This window comes from Meles meles, chromosome 5 (genome assembly GCF_922984935.1).
Source record: "Meles meles chromosome 5, mMelMel3.1 paternal haplotype, whole genome shotgun sequence".
NCBI lineage: Eukaryota > Metazoa > Chordata > Mammalia > Carnivora > Mustelidae > Meles > Meles meles.
Genome location: NC_060070.1, coordinates 32549295 through 32567125, shown reverse-complemented (window position 1 = coordinate 32567125; position 17831 = coordinate 32549295). Strand labels below are relative to the sequence as shown.

The window sequence follows — 17831 nt, the reverse complement described above, 5'->3', positions numbered from 1 at the left end:
GGAGAGAAGGAAAGTCTATGCCCACGGACCCAATCAGGGTTACCTTCGAGAAAAAAATCCAGTAGGCTTGACTTGCTCTGGATTTTCTCCCTTTTGATACTTGCCCAGACCAAGGCCCAGTGCCCTCTTGAGGCCCTTCCATAGTCTTCCCCTCTCCCCAGTCCTCTTCCCAGCACCTCCAGCACCCAGGCCAGCCCTTCTCACCTCCCCAGCTGCCCTATATATCAGATTACAGACACAATTGAATCACCTGTTCAGTTTTAAAAACATCTTTCCCCAGATCCCTCTCCCAAAGATGTGAATTATTTGGCCTGGCATAGGGCCTGTGCAGCGGTGTTTTATCGGCCCCTGAGGCGCTCTAATGAGCAATCAGGGCTGAGAACCACCATCATGCTAGGCAGTGCCAGTCATTTGGAAAGGGCGTAGAACCCCCATTAGGAAACACTGCTTTGAGGTTCCAAAAACATTCCCTTTTCAGTGTCTGTTATTTTCATCTTTTATCTGCGCGTTTATCTTTCTAGCTAGATTGACAGGCAAAATTACTTCTCTGTCTTTATTCCTCTGCCCTCTGTTCAGTTGCTCAACATATGCTGAACTTGCTCTTCCGTGGTAGATAAAACCTGACGCTTCCCACTGTTTTCCAGCATCTAGTCCTGAAGACTTGCCTGCCCCACCCTGTCCCTTTCACTGGGAAGCGAGGTGTGTGGCTGCTGTGTCTGGCCCAGTGGGCTCCCAGCCTAGGCCTCAACACCTACGGTGCTGCCGGGCTGTTTGCAGAACATAATTAAACAGGGTAGGAAGAACAGCTATTAAAAATAGCCTATTCCCAAGCTTGCTTCAAAACAAAACAAAACAAATCTCCTGTCCAAGAGCCTTTGAGTCAAAACAACTTCAAAAAAAAAAAAAAAGTGGAAATTCAAAGAGAGGTTTATTGGGAACCAACCATTGTTCAGAAAGTAGATTCGATAACAGGAGATGTAAACAGAGATCATTTAAAGCACGGGGGCTGCAGAAGGCAGGAGCGGCAGCCAAATACAAACCACAATCCAAGAGACCAACCAGAACTCGAATGATCTCTACTTTGGCCTCTGCCTTGTTTCGTAACTTGGAAACATCTCTGCTCTCCTCTCTAGAGAATGAATATAAAATCATGAAACCATCAGAAATGGAAGAACCTCCCCTCCCCAGAGACTGACCATCTCTAGCTAAAGATCTCACCACCTGTGATGATGGTTGATGATGGCTGGTGGTGGTCATGAACCTCACCTTGGAGTAATTCCAAAGAACAGCTATTCCTACCACATCACAAGACAAGTCCTTCCCATTTAGGACTGGTCTGTTTTAAAGTGCTGCATTACCCTGAGTTGTAACCCATTGTCATTCCTCCACATATACACCCCACCCTCTCCTCTGTTCCCCTCCCCCTTCCCCAAATATGTCCATCAGCTGCCTCCACACCTAAGTCAGTACCCACACAGTATTTGAAAAACACGGGTATATGACCCATACAGATTCACTTCTGCAGACTACCCTACCCCGGGATCCTCAGCTTCCTTGCATGAAACTATTTTGAGACGAACCACCTTCCTAACCACTGCTCTCTGGATACACCCTAGTTTGATCAAGTTCCTTGAGAAAATGGATCCCAGAACTTAACATTGAACTCCTTTGTTCCACAAACACTTGCTGGGTGCCTAAGGTGTGCCGGGCACTCTATCACGCCCTAGAGATGGAAATGAATGCACCAGGCCTGGCACAGTCCTGCTAAGGAGACAGTCAAACCAAACCATTAAAAGAAGGCGCAAGAAGTGCTGGGGTGGGGGGAGGGGGGGGAGAAGAAAGCACCAAGTGCCTGGGGGCAAGGAACAGGTTTGACTGACGCACCGGGAGAAAGGTCCAGAAAGGTTTCCTTAAGGAACCAACTTTTCAACTGAAATGCTATACTGCATTAAACAGGCTAGGTGCAGAATTTGACATTTCTCCCTATTAGGTTTCTTCCTGTTAAGGTTCAGAGCTTTGATTCCTGATTTTCCCAACCAGGTGTTTAGTTATCCTTCCACCTAGAGTCATTCAAAAACCATTAAGCATGTCTTTGAAGCTGTCAACTGGTCATTGAGAAAAGTCAAGAGCAGAGTCCCTGGAGAACTCTCTTTAAGTGACCTCGATCAGCACTGTAAAGATAGAGTCACTCAATCAGCTACAAATCCACTAGCTAATCTGGGGGCTTTTAATTTTTTTTCTTCGGTAGGGAAAGTTCTCTATCGAACTAAAATGTAACGGGTTTCCAATATATAAACAGATAACAAGGGAGCTGTTCTAGGTAAAACAGGGGTGAAGAGAGTCCAACCTGCTAAGGCTTCCTCTCCTCCCCAACAGAGCACTCAACTAACCCTGGTGCCACCATATGCTCCCGTGGAAGCCCCCTCTGAAAACCTGCCATCTTGCCCACAAAAATATCCTGAGAGATGGTATCCAATGGTTTGAATAAATTAAGACATGGTCTATCCAATTAGTAAGTCCAACAACTCAAGAAGACAAAGTAGTCACTTTTTGGTATGATTTATTCACAATAAACAAAGATAATTCTTGGTGAAAGTAACCATCTATTTAATAATTCATTCTAGTCTTTTATTTCATTATTGGAAACTACCATTCCCTCCCCTTTTGGAAATAGGGACAATTTCCTATCTCTATCTTCTGACACATTCCCATTCTTCCCCTTTCTGAAGGATTACACTCAGAATTCCAAGATCACATGGAAAATTTCTCATGTCCTAGAACACTGTTTGGACCTAGAGACCTGAGTGCTACTGGTTTATAAGGTTCTTCAAGGTAGACACCATTCTTACTCATCTTTGGTTCCCAAGACCCTAACATTACACTTTGTGTGTAACTAATACAAAAATCGCGCTCAAATAATTAGTTTGCTTGTTAGTCTTTTAGTTGTCTGAAAATACTGTAGTGCTCTCTTGAGACCTTCTCATCTCGTTTAGATTTCAATTCTTACCTATTTAGAAGCAAACTCTGAGTCGAGTGTTTTGACCTTCTCCTTGCTGTCATTTAACTTTTGCCTTTTAAAGCCCTTTCTTTGTCCCAAGCTTTGTACAAACTGGGAATCTTAGTCCACTGGACTATCGACTCTTGACACCAGAGCTCACAGCTTAGCCCTTTAGAACATCCTTTGAAGTAATAATAATTTCTTTAGGTATGTCTGTACCAAAGAGAACTGATGAAATACCATTCTAGAGAATGCAAATTACTCACAGACAATCCGCAAGTGGGCACCTAAAAATATACTAATTTATATGTATTCTGCCTTGGTTAAACCTTCAGACCGCCCCCACCAGATGAAAGAAGTGAAAGTTAACAACAGAAGTGGAGAGAAAAGGGTGGGAAAGAAGTGATGAAAGATGAAAGAAGTGAAAGTTAACAACAGAAGTGGAGAGAAAAGGGTGGGAAAGAGAGCAGCAAGTGCCTAAAATAACTCTGGTTTTCCATTATCATCGTAAACAAAAACGAGCGACTCCAGTTAGAAAACCCATACTATTCATAATAGCTAAGATTGCAATGTTTCAGTATTATAATCCTTCTTACAGATAAATCTATAGATAGGACGCTGCGTTAAACAGGTTAGGTTTTGATTAGCTTCTTTGACAGCTTATCACACTTGGTGACATTCAGAGACTGAAAACCACTAAAATCCTGAAGTCTCTTTTTCACATGCCCCTCCCCCTCCCTGTATTTGTGCAATTCAGTTGGGGGAACCTAAGTATAGACCTTGACATTTCTCCCTACTTCTTCTTGTTAAGGTTCAAAGCTTTGATTCCTGATTTTTTAAATTATTTAATAAGTAAATATGTAAAATGTTATAACTTTTAGAACTGTGGGACTCAAATCCAGAAAGTATGTCCTAGTTTTTATTCCCATCAGTAGAGAATGCCAATGCCTCCTCCATAACCCCACCAATACATCACATTAAAAACAACAAAAAAACAAACAACAACAAAAAAAACTTTGCCCATCTGATTGACAGAGTAGTGCCTCATTTGTTAACTTGCACTGCTCTGATTACTAAAGAGGTTGAACATTTTTCATATATTTACTCACAATGTGTGTCATTTTTGCAAATTCCCTTTTTTATGTCTTTTGTCCAGTTTTTTCCAAGCATTCGCTTTGTTAGATTTTTATAATTCTTCAAATAGTAACATTAATTCTTTTGTCACAGATTGCAAACATTTTTCCAGCTTTCCATTTCAATTGTAACCTTATTTATGGTGATCATTGACATCCAGGTGGTTTTGTCTCAAGAAATCTAGCAATTCAACTTTTCTTTTGTCACTTCTCCCTTTGGTACCATAGTTAGAAAAACTTTACCAAGTTCAAGATTATATAAAAAAGTTTTCCTATATTTTATCCTGACACCTTTATGGTTTTATATTTTACATTTAAATGCTTAATCCACTTGGAATTTATTCAGATGTATGACATAGTCAGGAGGGCTGTACATATTTTGTTCCAAATGGTTAGTCAAGTGTCCCAACACCATTTACTAAATTAATTTGCCTTTTCTATACCGGTTCAAAAGAGCACCTTTCCTCCCCTCACTCATGCTCTCTCTCTCTCTCAAATAAATAAAATCTTCAAAAAATTTTTTGTTTAATGGTGCACCTGGGTGGCTCCGTCAATTAAGCATCTGCCTTTGGCTCAGGTCCTGATACCCGTGTCCTGGGATTGAGCCCTGCACCTGGGCTCCCTGCTAAGCAGAAAGCCTGCTTCTCCTCCTCCTTCTGCTCCTCCCTCCGCACATGCTCTTGCGCTCTCTCTCTCTCTCAAATAAAATCTTTCCAAAAAAATGTAATGAGTTAAGAAAAAAAAGGGTGCCCTTATCATACACTTTGTCTCCACTCGTGTCTGTCTCATAGGGATCTGAGACTCAGCAGACGCACACCTGAAATTCATGATGTTCCCCTCTACTCCAGCATTCTCCAACTATGAATGGCTACTTTGTTTATTCATTGTTCATGTCAAGAACTTGGTTATTCTTTACCCCTGCCTTCTCCATCACTGCCTCTCCCCCCCACCCCGCACACATACCAAGTCACCAAACAGCAGGCAATTCTGTCTCTAGAATACAGCTCTAAACCATCATGGTAGGTCCAACTCTATCACCAGGACTGTAATCCACAACGCCATCTTACCTTTCAACAGCCTCCTCACAGGGCCCCCAAACCCACCCGCGGCCCCTCGAGCGCATTATATATAAATAAAGTCATGTCGCTTCCCTAACTTCAAACTGACAGATTCCGTTGTTGTTAGAAGAAAGGCCAAGATTATTTAAGTGATACAGAAGACTTGTGTGATCTAGCCCCTGCCTACCTCTACCTCATGCCGCACTTCGGTTCGCACAAAGTTACTCACACACTAGCCGTCATTTCATTCCTTGAAGGCTTCCAGCTGCCTTTCATGTCAGAGCCTCACATGTGATGTCCCTTCTATGTTCCATGCTGGTCTCACTCCCCCCACTTCCTCCTCACACACACGTCTGCCCAACTCCACTTATCTTTCAGAGTCCGGAAGTGTCATGTCCTCAAAGAAGTCCTGCATAACCCCTGTGACCACATTAGTCTCTGGCGCAAAAGGGCCCTCATTGCACCTAGTACTTCTCTGGGTGGTAATTCTCACAAGTCTTGCCATTTTATAAACGTTTGCAACAGTATCTCCATCAGGCGGCAGCCAAAGCAGCTCAGGCCTATGCCCTACTTGCTTACCAACATCTCTTTCTACTGTTTGTGTAACTGTGGGCAAGTCACTCAACCTTTCTGTGCCTCAGTTTCCTCATCTGCCAAATGGGTGGTGTTACTCTGACCGGGTACCAGATTCCATCTTCTTTCTTACTTTAATCTCCCATCACACGGTCACAGCAGGGAATCTCTGTGCTAAGGCGGGACACAGCAACATTCTTATCTTCTTATATTCATTCTGTCTTATTTCCCTTCCCTTCAAGTACAAACCTGTAGACTCAGGATTAATGGTAGCACAGAAATACAAAAGAGGCAGAAGGCTGATGAGTTTTATGTCAGTTTTTATGGCCTCAAGTGTGAGACCAGGCACAGGGCAACATATGGTATAGAAAAAAAAATTTGCAATCTATTAAGTAAGGAAAAGACAGGTTGGAAATTATGTGTATGTGTATATTTATACAAATACATCTACATGATTTAAAATTACACATAAAAATATTAGAAAGATGTGTACCAAAAGGGCAACTGTGGTTATCCTAACAACATAAGTTGGGATAACTTAAACAGTGGAGCCCAAGATGTGAAATCCTTCCCTCACACGGCCTCTCCAGCCACACTGCCTCCCCAAAACCTGGCCTTTCTGTACTGAATTTTTACATCATGCTTTTCTTTTTTTCTTTTTTCTTTTTTCCATGCTTTTCTGATTCTCACCTTGTTGGGAGGGGATAGAAATAGTCCACACACTTCTTGCACGAGGTGAAAGTCAGGCATCCACTACAGCTCGTTACTTCTGCTTCCAACATATACACATACCCCAATGGGACGAGGAAACATGCTGAACCGAAGAGAGGCTAACACTGACCACTGGGCAAACCTCCCTGCGTTATCAGCCCCACAGCACCATGAACCTCTGCCTCCTGCCCTCATCACCGCTGTGTTTTACACTTGCCTGTTACTTGATTGCTTACTACCTGCCGGGCACTATTCTGAGCATTTTACATGTGCTACTTTTCTGTTCACCATTATTGTCTCCATTTACACATAAGGAAACTAAGGCCTAGAGAAGTTCAGAAACTTGCCCAAGATCGCAGAGCTAGGAAGTGATGGAGCTAGGTTTGACCTCTTGTTCTCGAATGAATAAACAAGGGTATTCTTTCGAATCACTCTCCAATGGGTAAACAAGGGTATACGCCCCATTTTCTAAAAAACCTTCTATCTCTTATTAGAACTATCCACTTTTACTTCTGTAAGACCTGAATATTTCTCATACATATTTCTAATATTTTGATTTTTTATTATTATAAATGGAAATTTTTAATATTTCCTAATCAGTTATTTGAGATATCAAGATTTACATGTTTGTAACTTTGTAAACTTCTTGCCATTTTATTTTGGTTTATTTCATCAGGATGAATTTATCCTTAATCCCCATCCCCTATGATCTCTATCCCCCCCCACCCCCCCGCCACCTTCCCTCTGGTAACATGAGTTTGTTCCCTATAGTTAAGAGTCTGTTTCTTGGTTTGTCTTTCTCTCTCTTTGATTTCCTTTGCTTGTTTGTTTTGTTTCTTAAATTCCACATGTGAGTGAGATCCTATGGTATTTGTCTTTCTCTGACTAACTTATTTCACTTACCATAATACTCTCTAGCTCTTATTGATGGGTTGCAAATGGCAAGATTTCATTCTTTATGGCTGAATAATATTCCACTAATTATAATATATTTATCTTCTTTATCCATTCATCCTGGGGCTGCTTTCATAGTTTGGCTATTATAATAATGCTACAATAAACATAAGGGTCCATGTATCCCCTCGAATTCGTGTTTTTGTATTTTTTGTGTAAATACCCAGTAGTGCAATTCCTAGATCCTAGGGTAGTTCTATTTTGGGGTGTGTGGGTGGCTCAGTTGGTTAAGTGTCTGTCTTTGGCTCAGGTCATGATCCTGGGGTGCTAGGATCAAGTCCCGCATCGGTCTTCCTGCTTAGCAGGAAGTCTGCTTCTCTCTCTTTCTCTTCCTCCGCCCCTCTCCACCGCTCATTCTCTCTTTCTCTCAAATAAATAATCTTTTTTTTTAAGTTCTATTTTTAATTTTTTGAGGAGTCTCCATACAGATTTCCACAGTTGCTACACCAATTTGTATTCCCACCAACAGTACAAGAGGGTTTCTCTTTCTCCACATCCTCATCAACATCTGCCGTTTCCTGTGTTGTTAATTTTAGCCTTCTGGCAGGTGTGAGATGATATCTCATCGTGGTTTTGATTTGCATTCCCTGACGATGAGTGATGTTGAGCATCTTTTCATGTGTTTGTTGGCCATCTGGACGTCTGTAACTTTGTAAAATTACTGAACTCCCTCATTAACCGTAATTTTAATTCTCTATTATTTTAGCTACATAATCTCTTTTTTTTTGAGATTTTATTTGTTTATTTGACAGAAAGAGAGAGCACAAGCACGGGAAGAAGCAGGCAGAGGGAGAGGGAGAAGCAGGCTCCCTGCTGAGCCCATCACAGGGGCTCGACCCCAGGACCCTGGGATCATGACCTGTGCCAAAGGCAGACGCTTAACTGACTGAGCCACCAAGGTGTCCCTATTTTAGCTACATAATCTCTTAATTTCTATAAATAATAACTTTGTCTCCTCCTTTCCAACATGAAGGTATCATCTTTCTCAACTAATTTTTATTTTGTTTAAATTTAGTTTTTTGATTTGAATTTCATCACAATGTTTTTAAACTACATCCAAAGATATGGGCTGCCTATCTTCAGTCTCTCTTTACCACCCACCCCTTCAGGCCCAAGTCACCCACTATGACACCAGCAGAGCCACTTTTCTAAATCACAAACATGCCTCTTTCTAATACCAAAAGTCTGCATCTTCTCCATATTTTCTGTACGATGAAGTATCTCAGCGTTATTATTACCTTTTATAATATGGTCCCAAACTACCTTTTAACCTTCATTTCAACAGTGATTCCAAAATGTCCCTCACTTGTGACCATTTTTCTCATGACTTGCCCAGATGGTTCTTCCCTATTTTCTTCCTTGGGACAACTGGTTATTTTCTGGGGCCAAAATGCCTGCTGCCTCTTCTCTGGCCCTCCCAAGCTCTCCCTGCCATTTCACCCCTACCCTGCCGTCTCCAGGGCACCAAGCATAGACCTCCGTCATGACACCCATCACAGCCCAACTTGAACATCGGTACTCGTTTAGAACAGAGGTCTGCAAAGTTCTATGGAGCTTCAGATAGTAAATATTTTAGGCTTTCTGGGCCATATTTCATCTCTGTTGCTTTTTTCCCTACATTTTAATAATGTAAAAACGATTAGCTCATAGGCCATTAAAACAACAACAACAAAACAAAAAAAAAAAACAGAAAAACAGGCCACTGGCTATGGGCCACAGTTCGCCTGTTCCTGGTTTATAAATTTGTCTCTCCCACTGGAGAGGAAGCTGCCTGAGAGCGGGGATCATCTCTTATTCACTTTTGTATTCCCCAGCTCTGGCCCCAAAGAAGGTCTTCAATCGTTGAAGTTAATTGAACTGAAACAGCAATGATTAATTTACCCTGATGACTCAAATACGTCCCTAGACAATTTCCCCAAATCTTGAAATACTTAACAAAAAGTCATTATGCCTTTTGAGTCTCTCAGGCATCTGGGCCTTAAAAGTTAAGCTACATCTCCAGGTGAGGGGGGAGGTAATGCTTTTATCTCATTTAGTAAGAAAACCTCTGATGTTTAGCTGAAGAGCCTCTCCCTCCCCAAAGGCAGCAAAAGTGCTTCTCATGAGAGCCTAGACTGTTCCCTGAGCTCCCGCATGGAAGAGAACTCCAGTGGACTCCCGCTTTTCAAATAGCCGAATCAATTTCTCATCTCAGGAAATGATCTAGACTTGATGGTATTTGGAATACTTGCCAGGTGTCTAACCCAGCTGCCAACAATAGCTCTACCTCCCATCTCCCCACAACTGGGGAAGAAGCACTTCGCTAAGTCATTAAGTATCAGAGAATCGCTACCCTGTGCTCCCTGGTTCTCCCGACCGGAAGTGCTCCAGAAAAGTGAGGCTTACCCACTCCTGGTTAAGGAAACAACACTGTGAACTTTTTGGAGAAGGGCAGCACTTTACTGCATAATCTCTGGCTTAACTTTGAGGGCTCAGTGCCTGGCTTGCTGTGACTCCCCACAGCATGAGCTGGAAAGGAAGCTGCGAGCAGGTAGAGCAGTTACGAAGAAGAAAATGGCCCATGGCAGGCCTGCTCCAAGAGGCTGCAAGTCCAGGGCTGTTTCCACGGGAATGAGGCGAACTTAAGGCTAATTCCATATCTATGTCAGGCAGGGCCTAGAAAGCACCAGACGGTCTGGACTGCATCAACCCCCTCCCCCAAACAAAGCCGGCAGAGAGCTGGATACACTGTTGGGCTCTCCTCCGGCAGGGCGGGGGTGGGGGGTGGCGTGGAGGGGGGGGTGTTACTCCAGGTCCAGGAAGCACCTGGAGTGCAGAAAAGGGAAAGAGCCAGTCAGAGCAAGTCACCCTGGAGGAGAAGGGGCAAGGTCTACCTAGCAAGCCCACAGTTCCTGGAGGCCCCGTGGGTTTCAACAAAACAAACCCCCAAACCCCCCTCCTGGAGAAGGTAAGGAACGTGATGTGCCCTAGAATGGAGATGAGAATGCCAAAGGAAAGTTAGTGAAACCCCAAAATACGCGGTCCCAAGGGACCGGGTCACACAGCTTGGCTCCCTAGACCTTAGATGTCCCCAGGAGAAACCATCATTTCCCACACCGAAGCTCCTGAATTCAAACGATGTGTTTATGAACTGACATAGTTGAGACTCGCGCTCTGCCCGGCACAGAGTCACATCAGCCCAGCCAACTAGGGGAGCAAGGACACCGAACTCCGCTCACCCGCCACACATACGCCGCTCCGGGCTCCTCCTCCTCCACCTCGAGGGGCTTCCAGGCACAGCGAAACCCACCGTGTGCCGTAAATGCAAAATCAGAAGCATCACAACACGCTCGGAAGGAGAGCACGGAGATCACGAACGGGAACAGGCGTGAGAAATGACACGCGGCAGGTGCCCGCGGAGCGGGTCAGAAGCGGCGCGGCAGCCTGATGGCAACGGAGACCCCAGGACTCCTCCAGCAGAGGTGTTCGCAAGCAGCCCTTCCACCCAGGCCTGTCAAAATCAGAAGAGCTTCCCGGCTAAGAACCACCCGCGGCTCACACCGCCTCCCTAGCGGCCGGCAGCGCTGCCCGCAGGCGGTGAGCCCGCAGCCCGCCCGCGTCCTCTCCGCGCCGCCTCGCCACACGGGCCGGGCTGGCGCTAGTGACAGAGGACACAGACGCTTGCTCCGGGAAGTTAGGGGGTCGGGTTAAATGGTGGGGCTGCCACCTACACGTGGAAGCAAAGAAACCAACCAAAGTAAGACTTCAAATCAGCCAACTAAGAGCGCTTTAAGGATCATGCAAAAAAAAGGTGCGGACAGAAAATAGAGAATAGAAGGTGTGGTACGTTACCCAAAAGCCCTGCCAAGGACCGCATGTCCTTCTCCATCAGCATGTAAATCTCCTCCTCTGAGAAGCGGCCAATGCCGTGGCCGTGCATCTCGCGCTTCACAATTCCTTTCGTTATGTGGCACACGACCCACCTCAGCAGGTTACTGAAGGGACCGCCACCACTAAGAGAGAGCATCTTCCGGGTCTCATTGAGATTGTCCACCCACTGGCAATAAGCTAACGTCCTGGAATTGTGTGGAAACAGGTTACTACTGGGCATTAGGTACACATCAGCTCCTGAGTCCATTTCCAGAGAGTGCGACCGAACTGCGCACACGGGAGGAAATGAGCAAGAGCGGCTTTTACAAAGAGCAGACTCTGCATGGCAGATGTCACAACAGCTTCTGGCCAATGCCTAGACTCCGGGTCTGTAAGAGAAACTAGAACAAATCCAGATACCGATGCCATGCCACAATTCCACCAAACCAAACCTCTCCTGGCCCCCGCCCTCAGATCCACACTGCCCCCCACCTCCCAAGGCTGGCTTCTGGATCCTCTTAGGCAACCCCACACAAAACAACCCCACAGAAAACCTTCCAGAGGTTCTGAGGCAGGACCGTGCATGTCTGTGGGGACACCAGGAAGAAGGCACAGTGACTGCAGGGCTGGCTTCATTATCTTGCTTGATCTGAGGAATGGTTATACAGGGATACACTCTGTGTTCATTAATTAAACTGTACCTTTTGGGGGGGGGTTGTACAATTTGTGTATGCATTTTAGATTTTACCATATCAAAGAGTTGTTTAAAAAAGAAAACATTTGCCTGTTTGACAGAGGATTATGGAGTAGATATACCTGTCCAAGGTTAGTATAAACCATATAAATTACAAATATATTTGATTTGCTCTCCAGAAAGGCTGGAGAATGGTTTCAGTTTGTGCTCCAGGACTCTGAAGTGAATACAAAGACGGAAGGAACTCCATTGAGTCACTCTTCCCATCTGGGCGATGCTTGTGGCCACCCCTCTGGTCCAGACGTTGCCATGGGACTCGCAGAGAAGCTGAGCAGTGACCCGGTACATGTGGGCTGCCAGCCACTACCCTCAGGCCTTGGCCAATTTGGGGCTTGGAATCTATGCAATTGCAGGAATGTTCCTATGTTTCTATGGCTGATAGTGTTGGTGGACAGAAATTAAAACTGTGTCCTACTGAAGGCTGAGAAAAATGTAGCTGTGGGAGTGCCTACAGAAGATATTTTAGTTTTTCCCCATAACGAGCAATAAAAGATGTACTGGCAGTCGTCTCGCCTCCTAGTGTTAGTTCATAGAGCAAAATGGCCACTTCAAAAAAAATCAGAAGAGTGAAAAATATTTTTACAGAGAAAACACAAGGAATTATAATAAATTATAGCTATTTTCCACCTCAATTCTTTAAAGAAAAAAAAGTCTCTGAAATGTTGATCATTTTATATGGTTCTACTCTCTCCTCTGTTCTTTCTTCTATAAAGAAGAAAAGAAGAAGAAGAAGAAGAAGAAGAAGAAGAAGAAGAAGAAGAAGAAGAAGAAGAAGAAGAAGAAGAAGAAGAAGAAGGAGGAGGAGGAGGAGGAGGAGAAGAAAAGAAGAAACAAAAGATTTCTCTGAATTTTTTAGGCATTCCTGACTTTTACTGAAAAGTCCTACAACCAATTTCAACACAACTCTCTGCACTATACCCATAACTCTTCTTTATAACCTTTTTAAAATAATGCCTACAAATCTCATTAGAAAGCTTTGTGTGCTTCTTTCTAAATCTCTCAAAATATTGAGTCAAGAAATGGATTTTGCTGAAAATAGGGAAAAGTACATTGCAATGTAACTACTACATACAGTCAGAGAAGTCAATCGATCCTTTGACATAAAAGATCTCATATTTACTCTAGTAAATTCTTTATAAACATGCAAACGAAATAGTTTCCTATTTGCTCTTCTTTTTATACCTGCATTAATTAAGGTATCCGTTTTCACATTCCATTAGAATAATTTAGGACTTTGATTTGAATTGTACTGGATTGAAAGGCACAGTAGAAGAGCTAGACCATCCTTGATTATTTTGCAAGTCCATGAACCGAGAATAAAACTAAATTCTCCCCAAATAAGCATGACCAGGTCATAAGAGCATCCAGGAAGTGTCTAAAGAGTAAAAATGAGGAATGTGGTGGCTCTAAACTGACAGGTTGATGTGAAAAAAGAGACATTCTTTGTAGACAAATGACACAGGTTTCACCATAAGCATAAGTAATCCTGAGGGATGGGCAGAAGCTCACCCCTCAGCTGCTCACCAGGCAGCGCAGAGGGGGAAGGGTGTGCGTGAAGAATACCAGTTAGGAGGCATGGGATGCCTGCGCAGAGACCCGAAGAGTGGGCCAGGACCAGATCTGGATGGGCCTGAGATGAAGGGTGCTGAACTCTATTTTGGAAGCAAAGTTGAACCACTGAAAGGTTTTAAGCAGACAAGAGACATAATCAGGTTTGTGGCAATGTGAAGGAAGGGTTGGAAAGGGAGAAACCACCAGTAGGAAGGTTGGCTAGAAGACTCTGGCAAGACCTAAGGGCTAGGGCAATGGGAGGGAGGGTGTACAGGGAACGCAGAGGAGAAACTCTGGGGTATGAGAAATATTGACTGATGGATTAGGTATAAGGAGAGATTAAGTCTTCTCTCTCAGGCCAATGACTTGAGTGGATGATAGTGCCATTAACAAATACGGGTGGGCACACACCAGGTACCACAGGTTTAGATAATGAAAGACACATCAAGCTGTTGCATTTGAAGATCCCATGAAGCCCCCAAGTGAGAATGTGCAGAAGGCTGAGAACTCCGGAGATACTTTTAGACTCAAGATAGAGGACTTGTAGCTGAGGGCATGTCAGCAAGAATGCTAAAGCTGTCAGAGGAGAAGGGTCACCTAAAGAAGTTTCTAGGGTAAGGAGTGGTATTACGAAGTCCACAGGTCAAGGGCCAGTTAGAAGGTGAGAAGGCCAGGCTGGAAGGGCCAGCTTAGAGAGAAGCAAAGACACCACTTGCTCTGAGATAGAGAGGAGGAGAGTGTCGCAAGAGGTGAGGGGTTCAGAGCTCCTGCCTAGTGACTTCCGTTTCCTCCGGAGAGCAGGAAGTGGGGGCATGTGCCCAGGATGAGGTTGCAGTGACGGACAGAGCGCTAATGGGATCAAGTAGCAGATGGGAATGGAAGAGGCAGCTGTTCTGGGTCATACAGCTAAGCTGGAGGAAACCCCACCAATGCAATGGCATCAGGTTCTCCATCTCCATTAACAGGTTGAACGGAGGGCACAGAAGGAGGGATACTGGGTTGATCTGGAATTTAGTCATCTAGGGGTAAAACTGTCTGGTCTTCCTCTCTTCTCTTTCCCACCCTGCTCTTGATTTCTTTCCTCCTTCCCTCCCTGAGCCTAATACTGCCGCCCAGTGTCAGTGAAGAGAAGCAAAAGAGGGCCAGCTAGGCTCTGTTAAGGGTCAATCCCTATGAAGTGGGTACAAACTTTAAATACCAAAGAAAATGGGTAATTCATGGGCTCCTAACTCAATCACTACAGGCAGCAAACCTCATTTACACATGCTTCTAAATCCTTACAACCAAGAATCCACCTCCTTCCATAACCAAGCTTCCGGCAAACTATTAACACTTGACAGAAATTACTCTCATCCAAATCAACGATACCTCCTTGTTGCAAAATCCAATAAACATTCCTTCTCCTTTTCTTCTTCTTTTTTTTTTTTAAAGTAGGCTTTATGCTGGGCATGGAGCCCAACACGGGACTTGAACTCACGACCCCGAGATCAAGACCTGAACTGAGATCAAGAGTCAGATGCTTAACTGAATGAACCACCCAGGCACCCCTAAACATTCTTTGCATATTTTTCTCTTTCTTGAACTGTCTGCAACATGTGACACTGTCCATGTCTTTCGTAGAAGAGGTCTCCCTTAGCTTATATCTCTACTGCTTTTCCCGCCCCGCCCCGCCCCCCCCAGCAGGTTCCCAAGATTTTCATTGCTATTCTTCCTACCTCTCACTCCACACTTATGATGTGATCTAATTCACACCCACTACTTCAAACGGATGACTCCTAAACCCATACCCAGCCCAGAACTTTGTCGTGACACCCAGGGATCCATATGAGGGGTCCTCAGGAACTATAAACCCGTATTTCCAAACTTGCACTCATGATCTTCCTTCCATTCAGATCTGCTTCTCCCCACCCAAGCCAGAAAGAATCTCGGGACCCATTCTTCACTGCTCTCTACCCCTCACTCCTGACAGCCAGTCACCCTGTGAATTTGCCCTTTTCTCCAATTCAATCAAATCAAAATGATTGAATTCTCCAATTCAATCAGCAGGTAGCTCAGCCCTTCATCATTTCTCAACCCTGAGCTCAGTAGGAAGCTAGCAGGTCTCCTGACATCCCCTCAAGGCCCTTCAGAAATCCAGTTGTCCCAAGGCAGCTACAAAGAGCTCCTAAAACGTAAATCTAGTCCCATCAGCCTGTTTCTCGGAGTCATTCACGAACCGCCCCCCCCCCCGCCCCCCAGCTGCTGAGCTCAGTGCGCGGCCCTGCTCCCTACAATCTGACCCACACACGGCTGGCCATTCTCCAGCCCCATCCCCCACACTGCCTCCTGTGCACCTGCCGCAGAATTCCATGTGCCTGCCCAGGCTCCTCTGTCTTGCCTCAGAACTCTTGCATATGCTGCTCCCTCTGCCTGGATACCCTAATCTTCCCCAGGTGCCCCTTCACCCACAACTGACAGTCCCTCGCTTTGGGTGTGATACCATCTCCTCTGGGAACGCCTTTCCCTCATCACTCCAGCAGGTGCTGGCTGCGTTTCCTCAGTTCTTCAAATCTCCCCCAGCACCCACCATTATGATGGCTTGACATCTCCCTCGGCCTGTGAGTCACCAGAGGACGGAGACAGCACCTTATCACCTGGCTTCCCCCCCCATCCAGCATGGAGCCTGGCCACTAGGCGTCAGTCACGCATTAAGTTTACTGAAAGAATGAATTATTTATTGAAACATAGAAAAGCTTCACTTCTGAGCCAGTTATGGCTAAATAGTGTTTCTGAAGGCTGACAATATTCAAATAGAATGAAGGAGAAAGACAAATGCCTCTGGAGAATGAAGAAGAGGCTGCCCATTCACTTCTGAGATCCACGTCACTCTCTACTGGGAACAGACCCACTGCGCAAGGAGTTGTGAATCATGATCTGGCAAGGGCCGGGAGGGCCAATCTGGAAGCTAGATGAGGTTGAACAATTCAGTCATCATTCTGAGAACCTCCTTCAGAAAGTTGATACTCATTTCCTTTAAACAACTGATGTTTCTGATCTGTTCTGCAAAATGGGGTCAAGGCCTCTCTTCAAGATTGATTACCTTAGAACAGAAGCATAAATACTGTTCAACATTTTTAAAGGAGATCAAGAGGACAGGAAAAAAGAGCCGACCCCTGATGTTTCAATGAAGATCTCTCTCGTTATAACCTAACGGGAGGCCTGGTGCACAGCAGAGATGACAGTAACATGTGGGAAAGTGCAGACCATGGCAATCCACTGTTTGATGAGTGAGCCTTAGCATGAGACCTTCCTGACCATGGACGCCTTTCTCCATGTCCTGCTCCATCCTTGTCATCGTATGCTTGTCTTCTAACGATGCAAGAGTGTATGATAAGCTTCTGTGATTTCCCCGAATTGCACAGGCCCCGGAACAGCCCCTCCAAAGAGAACCTCTCACTACATCTGAAATTGGGGGCAGGGGCAGCAGGGAAGAGGGGCACACATTAACCCAGTTGTAATCAAGGAGAGAGAGAGACTGCTGGCTTTTAGACAAGATCTTGGGTAAGTCATTTTAGTAAGGATCCTACCTCCCTTTTCAGTGAAACTACACCAAAAGCCCAACTCAAAATTTAAAAATCATGGCCAACCTAAAAGCAAGTTTGAATTCCCTGTTCTAATGCCTATATTTTAATGGGTCAAAGTGGTATGACCAGACAGCTCACCCATGGTGCCCTCACGCTTCCCTGTGGGGCTACAAGACTCTTTTTTTTTTTTTTTAAGATTTTATTTATTTATTTGACAGAGAGCTAGAGATCACAAGTAGGGAGAGAGGCTGGCAGAGAGAGGGGAGAAGCAGGCTCCCTGCTGAGCAGAGAACCTGAAGTGTGATGTGGGGCTCGATCCCAGGACCCTGGGATCATGACCTGAGCCAAAGGCAGAGGCTTTAACCCACTGAGCCACCCAGGTGCCCCAAGGGCTACAGGACTCTTACTACACTAGCCAGTCATACAGAAATCGTAGTGTCTGTTCCCAAAGCAATTTCGTTCCACTAATATGACCCCATGTCTCTCATACTGCCCTTCATACCAACTTGCCTGCATTGGATCTAACTTAAGCACTCAGTGGAACGAAAAGGATAAAAACTTGTCTTCTTCATGTTTAATAATAGTTATGCAAGTGGGACATGCTGGTATGGATTTTAAGTTCAAGAAAAACCTCTTTCTACTCAGTGTAGTTATTTGAACAAACCAGAATCAGAGCCTTGGGATGAT

At 44.8% G+C, this 17831-nt stretch overlaps 1 protein-coding gene across 3 annotated transcripts in view; it reads right to left on the bottom strand.

The window, feature by feature from the left end:
- Positions 1–17831, bottom strand: part of FAXC (failed axon connections homolog, metaxin like GST domain containing) — a 76405-nt gene that overhangs the window by 37724 nt on the left and 20850 nt on the right. For all 3 annotated transcript variants that reach the window (XM_046005451.1, XM_046005450.1, XM_046005449.1), the window contains one exon: positions 11259–11482. In XM_046005451.1, the coding sequence (XP_045861407.1) occupies positions 11259–11482 (224 nt within the window). The remainder of the gene's footprint in view (positions 1–11258; positions 11483–17831) is intronic.